The sequence below is a fragment of the Cavia porcellus genome, unplaced genomic scaffold (assembly GCF_034190915.1).
Source record: "Cavia porcellus strain 051 isolate PalLab524CR breed Dunkin Hartley unplaced genomic scaffold, mCavPor4.1 scaffold_25, whole genome shotgun sequence".
Lineage (NCBI taxonomy): Eukaryota > Metazoa > Chordata > Mammalia > Rodentia > Caviidae > Cavia > Cavia porcellus.
Window position 1 is genome coordinate 46,629,098 of NW_026947508.1, and position 8,516 is coordinate 46,637,613.

The window sequence follows — 8,516 nt, forward strand, 5'->3', positions numbered from 1 at the left end:
ATCTTATTTAGCACCTCCTATGTGCCCAACTTTGTGCTAAAAGCCCTGAGCATGTGTTATCTTTAACCTTCATAACTACCATTCAAGTTGGTGTTATGGCTACTTCTCTTTACAGGGAAAGAAATTCACTTTCACCGACCTTGAATGATTTGTCAAAGGTCACATGACCATACAGCAGCCATCTGATTCAATGTTATACCCATATCCCACTTTGCAATTGTGTCTTCAGGAGACACAGGAATTACAAAAGTATTTGAAAGAAGCTATCCAAAATCCAGGCCCAAAACGAATTCTCAGAAGTGCTCAGCTGGGCGTGGCCACGCATGCCTGTAATCCCAGTACAGGAAGCTGAGGCAAGAGAACTGCTGCAAGCCTGAGGCCAGCCACGGAGTTGAGGGCCAGCCTGAACTACATAGTGAGACCTTGTCTCAGAAAAAACAAACCACAGCAACCAGCAACATCTTACAACCAACAAGATGACTTCTGATGAAACATGCTTGAAATCATCAGCTTTATTATACAATTAATATCACTTTACACCAAGCGAATGTTCATACACTCATGGCGAGGCCCTTTCTTAACTCCAAAGAGAAGAACCCACCACACAGGACTCTAAATCTGTACCAAGTAGGCGGCACTGCAGCTGCTGTGCTCCCTCTAGTGGACACTGGTTTGATGAGACTCCTCTCCGGGTCCAATGTGGCTCCTAACTATGCAACAAAACATCTTTGTCTACTCATTCTTTCTTTCACTTTTTATTTTGTGGTCCAAAGGATCAACTCAAGGTGTTGCTCAGGTGAGGCAAATCCTCTACTACTGAGCTACATTCCAGCCCTTTGGTTTTCCTGGGCCAGGGTCAGGCAAAGTTGCCTATTATGGCCTGCAACTTGTGATCCAGTGTTTTTCTCAGGTATACACACTGCTATAGCATTCTCTCTCTCATGCCATTCTTCTCCCACATACAAAGGAAGCAGTTTTGTACAGTTTCAAATTGAGTTCAAGGCCAGCTTGAACTACATAGCGAGACTCTGTCTCAAAAACCAAGAACAATCAAAAGGTTTCTTTCTTCTCAGTTCTCCCTGTGGAGTTCTGCCCTATTCCACTTGCAGTGTGCTGTGGATCATTACCTGCACAGGCTTGAAGCTCAACACATCAGAGGACGCTTCGGCTCTTCCTGCCTGCTGATCTCAGAGAGACTTCACCTTTTCCTCCATCCTTTCCAACCCCGTGCCTGAGTCCCTCTGAGTAAAACACCTAAAGTGCTTTCCTTTTTCTGACCAAATAGTAACTGACACACCTTCCTAACCCAGCTTAGCTCCTCCCTTGTGAAGCTGCACTCATCAAATTCACCACTTCGACGGGCCCAAACAAAAGGCTAGATATCTAGCACAGTACCGATCTCCTATTTATTTTTGTCGCCTTGCTTCCCAACTCATCTTTTCTCTCCATCCCCCAAATCCTGCCTTCATGACTATTCTTATCCACTCCTAAAAATAATGCAAAAAGCAAAATTCCCAAGCCCTCCATTTCCATTTTAGCCAATGCTGCTCTGGTGACTGAAGAAGTTCTCTACAGGGAAAAGGGCACAGCTGGCGTGCATGCAATCCCACCTCACGGGCTCGGGGCACTGCGTGCCGTCTGAACACAGACTGGCAGCCTCCCTCTGCCTCACTTCCCAATCAGCCATAACCTGGAATGTTTTTCATTCCAGCAGCAAACTCACCATCTTCAAATAATTCGATCAATTTTGCAACATAGGGGTTTTCATCTTTCCCTTCAATCAACACAAACTGGCCAACTTGGATGTGAGTCTGAATTGAACAACCTTCTCTTTTCACAGACACTTCTCTAGGAAGTAACAGAGAAACTTGTTAGAATGTCTTTTAGAGTGAATAAACTTTTTAGATGCTCTGTAACCAAAAGCATTCTTCAACCAGAAATTCCCTAAGTAATTCCTCTATGTTGACTAACTCTCCTACTGGGAAACCAACTCATTAAGTTATACGTAAAAGGGTAGACAAAATGAGTCAAATGAATATTTTTTGCACAAATGAAGAATCTAGAAGGCTTAAGATAAATCCTAACTTCTCTGTTTTTGACAAAGAACAAAGGTTTTCTAAGGCTGGAAAGACACTGTGTAACTAGGGAAGACACAGTAACAATATCCTGTATCCCATTAGCATGAAGAGTTACAATCACTCAATCTCAAATACCTATGACATTATTGCACAAAATTTACTAACCCATATAATTTTGCCCACATCACTATTTATACACAAACTTACATCAACTAAAATCCTTCCTTCAATCAATGTTCCCTTGGTCTTCCAGTTACAGTAACCCGAAGAGAGGGGACATAAAATTAGCAACAATTTCCTTTTAAAAGCAATTCTGCACCCCACCAAAGAACCCCATCACTTACGTATAGGTTTGGTAGCCCAATTTTCGATCCAGCAAACGCCTGCCAACCCATGAGTAAGTCTTCCTGGTCTTCTGCCTTGTATTATGGGATATCATGGCTCCTGTGAAAAAGTCCTAATTCTGAGTTATGATGGCAACACTCAGGGAGTCCAAAATATACTCCTGCCTTCCATAAGTTAAGCCTTTTTTCTTTTTCTACCCTGTATTATACATTTTAGACTTTAATAATATTTTCTTTTGTTTTTCAAATCCATTCTTTCAAGGATAAAAAGAAAGAAAAAAGTAGAAGAAAAAACCTACAACAGAATTCCAAAACACATCAGGCAGGGGGCAGAAATAGTACACACATTGCATATTGTCATCCCCAAATCACTGCCCTAGAGCACAAGGTATCTGCAATCAATCATCTGAACAATACTAGCACAAATCTTTCTCTTGAGTGAACTCAAATCAATAGTATAACTATCTTAACTATTTGTTATATACATATACATATATATACTTTTTTCAGCTCAAACACTAATGAAACAATATAATGTTTACAGATGTATGTCTTGTTTATTTTACTAATTGGTATGTTCTCAAGTTGCAGCCATACTCCATTGTATAAAAATACCACATCTTTTTTATCCACTCCTCGGTTGATGGGCATTTAGTTTTTTTCCAAGATCTGGTTATTATAGACTGTGCTGCTATAAACATGGCTGTACATATATCACTGTGGCATGAGGTTTTTAATTCTTTTGGGAAGATACCCAGGAGAGAAATAGCTGGGCTGAATGGCGCCTCCAATTCTAGTTTTTGAGGAATCTCCACAGATTTCTACAGTGGTTGCACCTGTCTGCATTCCCACCAACAGCGGAAAAGGGCTTTTTTTTCTCCACTGCCCCTCCAGCATGTGTTATTGCTTGATTTTTTGATAATAGCCATTCTTTCCAGGGTGAGGTAGAATCTCAGTGTTTTAATTTGCATCTCTTGAATGATCAGTGATGTTGAACATTTCTTTACATATTTATTTGCTGTTTGTATTTCTTTATCTGAGAAGTGTACATTCATCGCATATGCCCATTTTTGGATTGGGTTTTTAAATCTGAGAAGACTGATGTTTTTCAGTTCTTTATATGTTCTCAGTAGTAGTCCTTTGTCTGAGGTACAGCTGGCAAACATTTTTTCCCACGTTGTCTCTTCACTCTGTTGGTGGTTTCTCTTGTGGTGCAAAAGCTTTTCAGTAAGATGAGATCCCATTTGTTGACTAGTTCTCTGCAATCTGGGTTTTGTTCATAAAGTTTTGCCTACACCAATGCATTCAAGAGTTTTACCTACTCTATTTTCAGGCAAATTTTGTGTTTCTGTTTTAATATTAAGATCTCTGATCCATTCTGATTTTATCTTAGTACATGGTAAAAGATATGGGTCCAGTTTTAATCTTTGGCATGTGGAGAGCCAGTTTCGCCAGCACCATTTATTAAAAAGACTCTCTTTTCTTCCAGTAAATGGTTTGGCATTTTTGTCAAAGATAAGGTGGCTGGCTGGGGATTTAGCTCAGGGGCAAAAGTGCCTGACTTGCAAGCACACAGTTGTGAGTTCGATCGCCAGTACCAAAACAAACAAACAAACAAACAAACAAAAAGATAAGGTGGCTTAGTGTGTCTGCAGTTGTTTCTACATCTTCTAATCTGTTCCACTGATCTCTGGGTCTGGTTTCGTTTTGTTTTGTTCTTTGCCAGTTTCACATAGTTTTATCACAGTAGTTTTACAATATAATATCAAGTCAAGGATTGTGATGCTTGTCTTTGGTGCCCAGGATTGCCTTTGCTATTCTATGTCTCTTCTGGTTCCAGATGAATTTTAGTTTTGTTTTCTCTAATTCTGTGAGATATGCTATTGGAATTTTGATCAGGATTGCATTGAATCTATGTAAGTTTTGGAAGTATGGCCATTTTCACAATATTGGTTCTTCCTACCCAAGAGCATGGGATATTGCCCCATTTTCTAATAGCCTCTTAGATCTCCTTTTTTACAGTACTGTAGTTTTCAAAGTAGAGGTCTTTTACATCCTTTGTTAGATTGATTCCTGGGTATTTCATTTTTTGGATGCTATTCAATAATATTTTCTTCAGGGAAAAAGTCAGGCTTGATGAAGATTAAACATAGGTAATTTAGTATCACCTCTGTACATCTTGTACTATGTCTTATTTCATCTTGTACACAAAAATAATACATAAGAAAATAAACTATACATGTTTGGAAGTTCTTACTAGAAAAAAACCACAATAGACATGAAACATTTAACAATGTGAAATGTTTCACATCAGTTATGTGTAGGCACAAAATACAAATGCAGGAGCCAGGTGTGGTAGCACATGCTTATAATCCCAGCACTCAAGACGCTGAGGCATGAGGACACTGGGAGTTCAAGGTCAGCCTGAATTACCTATGAGACTCTACCTCAAAAAACATATATATATGTGCATTTACACATACCACATACATGTAATAAAGAAAAACTAATAACACAAAGAACTCAGAGAGGAACCCCTGGAAGTTAGAGGACCAACCTTTACGGCTGTTCAGAGAAAAGGGATCCTGAGCTGAACACTGAAAAATTAGATACTGGTAAGGCACTAAATCCTTACTCTCAATTTCCTTAAATTCAGACCTTTAGCTTATTAAAACAGCATCTTCCTTTAAAATTTAACTTTCTGGGGCTGGGGATTTAGCTCAGCGGCATAAGCACCTGCCTTGCAAGCAAGCAGTCCTGAGTTCAATCCCTGGTACTGATAAAAAGGAAAAAGACAAAAAAAAAAAAAAATTAACTTTTCATTTCTAGGAGATCATGGACAGTGCTCAATAAAAAGTAACACGGGTGTACATGAGTGATCCCCCCGAGGTCATCGGTGGTGATACTGTGGTATGCGTGCCTCAGCAGGCTGTTTGTATCACTGAAACCTCTAAAAGGTTCCCATCACTGCCCTAGATGGAGGCAGAGGAGTTCTTTCCTGTATCATTCAGCTTGTTCATGCCTGGTTTTCCAAACCTCAAACAGAGAAGGTTGTCACTGCCTTGTGACTTTTGCAGCTGCTTGGCACGGGTCTGGCTCCAGTGAAATTCCTTAAGCAAGGACTTCACTGAATACCTGTAGGAACATTACCCAACCCCTGGGTCATTTTCCCAGTACCACCCTATTATCAAAGAACTCTCCATTATATTATTTTCCTGTTTATTGTGCTTCCTTGTAGGGAGCAGCTGGAGACTGATCACAAGTGCAGGAGAACAATGAGCGCCCTTGGCAAACAAGCTGCTACAGCCCAGACAACACCAAGTCCCATGGCGATCCCAGCTAGGGGCTGCTAGGCAAAAGGTTACTTCTTCAGTGGTTGAGGAGTTCCTCTTCTCCGATCAGGAGAGTGAGTTCCACCTGACCCCAGCTTTTTCCTCTTTTCTTTATTTTCCCATCTCCTTGTAGCCCCCACCTCAACACCTGGAGTTGTAGCCAGATATACTTTACGCTTCACTTCTGACATTACTATGGTAACTTTCAAAGAGTAGGGCACTTAGAAGTTTGTCTATGTTGTTCATGATGGTATTTAGATCTGGATTTGACACAAAATAGGCAAATGAATAGAAGGCAGAAAAAACGAACTTTTTTAAAAAATCATCAGGACAATAGCAAATATGGTGAGGATGGAGAGAGCAGCCAAAATTCTCACATACCACCCAAGGGCCTGTAAAGTGGTACAACCGCTTCAGAAAATTCAACTTTTATGAAAAAAAAACCCAAAAACTTCTGAACATATTCATATCCTATGCTCCAGCAATTCTAACAGAAATACATACATATCCTCAAAAGAGAAGAACCAAAATCAACCCCACACAGCAATAAATTAAATCAACTGCAACTATACACATAACAGTGGGGGAAAACTCACAAAAGAATATTAAGCTAAAGATTCTAAGATGTCAAAGATACAAAAGGCCTGATACTGGCTATGATTTCCTTTCTGCTGCCTCTTTGGAAGAACTCCTGACTAATTTTTTGAAGTTTTTGTTAAATGACACACCTACAGAAAAACACCTAAATGACAAGTACACAGCTCAGTGAGCTCAATGCTATTTGTTATCCCCATTCCCTGCATTTCCTCTCAACCACTATTAACCTAGAATAGTAAACAGAATGAAAAAGCAGGCTTGATTTGGCCTATCCAAGACTTTGGCTGCCAGGAGATACCCACTGGACTGGTCTTGGTGCCACAGGTACCAAACATCTGAAATGTGCACGAAGCTCTGGAGTCACAACCCTGGGAAACAGATAAGGGATCTGTAATATATGTGTCAGTAGGAAAGAACATTGATCAAAACTCGATATATTTATTTCTTTCAATGCTCTTAGAACAATGTTAACACAGATTAAGTACCCAATAGGTGCTCAATAATAAATATTTGCTAAATGAAAGGAAGATACTATTATCTTTTTAAGATAATAACTTGCCCAGTATTATATAGGACGACTCAACTTTAAAAATGCAATCCCTGGCTGGGGAGTGATGGTGTGCCCTTGATATCCCAGCACTCATGAGCCTGAGGCAGGAGGATCAGTGTGAGTTCAAGGCCAACCTGAACTACATAGTCAGACTCTGTCTAAAAAAAAAAAAAAACAAACAAACAAAAACAAAAACAAGAAAACCACTAACAACAAAAAACCTGAAATCTTGAACAGCCAGATTCCAACTATTGTACTCTTAATTATCTCCCCTTACAACAGACACTCATTGAATGATGTCATTTTATGTCTGAAAGAACTTGCTTCTGGTGGCTTATTACAGTAGTCAGGTTTTCCAATCACTGACTGAATGAGTAGACTGGGCCTCAATTTTCTTACCCACAAAATGGAGATAACAGAATCTTCTGTTAATTTAACCATATTACTAAGCACCAATGTGTCTGGCACTATTCTAGTATTATTAATGATTAGGTAAAGAAAATACAAAATGATAAATCCATCCCCCCAATGTCTTGCATTCATCTGTAAGGGATAGAAATTTTATTTACTTTTTAAATAGAATTTGAGGTAACAGATCAATTTGTGCAAAATGTCCCATTCAATTTCAGGGAATCCAAACTTCTGCATATTGTCCTCTATTCAATTAAAAACTGCAGGAGAGACACTTAGTAAACCATGCTCACCTTGGACATGCCACTAGCATTCACAAACCACCAGAGAGGATACGATTACTCATATTCTACTGACAAATGAAATCAGACCTAATCACTGTAGCTTCACAAGCAGTAGACTCTTGCATCTCATTCTTCTAAGCCTTTCTTCAACTATCACAAGAAGTCAGTAGAAAGGAAGCCACTACTCTTCTCTCCTGGAAAGGATAGGAGCCATAGCAGTTAAGAGCATGTTATCCGGAGAATAGAAGACCTAAGTAGGAGTTTGGACTCCTCAGTCACAAAAAGTGACCCAGACAACCGCCTGACCCAGACAAGCGCAGTCACTTTAGTGGTAATAACACCGCTCCGCCTTCCCTGTAGGGCGTGCTACGCTCCGATGGGGAGAAAAGATGCAAATGTTTTTCAAAGGAAAAGCAAATGGAAGAAAAGGCTAAGACCATTCCTGAGCGTCTCAGTGCGTAATGCTCAAGCTTCTCTGCTGGGGGCTTCCAGTTCACCCACGGCATATACGGCAAACTCTCAAATACCTGGCTAAGAGAGCAGCTTTTCTGATCGCAGCTAGACACCTAATAGACGCTGGGTGAACGTCAGCTGAAACACACAGAGACTGAATCTGCAGAGAACAACGTCCTAGTTCCAGAGGCCCGGCTCCCACTCCGGCCCTCGTGCCGCCACACTCACCAGGGACCGAAACTTCCGCGGGCTCTCAGCTTCCCACCGCCTCCGCTTTGTGCTCTCTGCAGGCTGCGGCAACTCTAACCTGCCGGAACTAGACTTCTCCCTTAGCACCCAACGGTCGCTTACCGTAAGCAAAGCTGATGCCAGGCTAGAACTCTAAAGTGAAAAAAAGAAAATTTCGCGCCAAAGGGTGTGGCCCCGCCCCCAAACTGTCCACGTGTGGCGTCACCAACCACAGCCCG

General features: G+C 40.7%; 1 protein-coding gene across 2 annotated transcripts in view; it reads right to left on the minus strand.

Moving 5' to 3' along the window:
- The window catches only part of Orc1 (origin recognition complex subunit 1), a 29,987-nt gene extending 21,507 nt beyond the window's left edge, over window positions 1–8,480 (minus strand). Inside the window, exons 1-3 of one of the 2 annotated variants that reach the window (XM_063235186.1) lie at window positions 8,278–8,480; window positions 2,423–2,522; window positions 1,724–1,848 (exon numbers count right to left, since the gene is read on the minus strand). In XM_063235186.1, the coding sequence (XP_063091256.1) occupies window positions 1,724–1,848; window positions 2,423–2,517 (220 nt within the window). In that variant the 5' untranslated portion in view covers window positions 2,518–2,522; window positions 8,278–8,480. Of the gene's footprint in view, window positions 1–1,723; window positions 1,849–2,422; window positions 2,523–7,605; window positions 7,792–8,277 lie in introns of those variants that run through there. The other variant, XM_063235187.1, reaches the window with a different exon arrangement.
- Window positions 8,481–8,516: the final 36 nt, after the last annotated feature.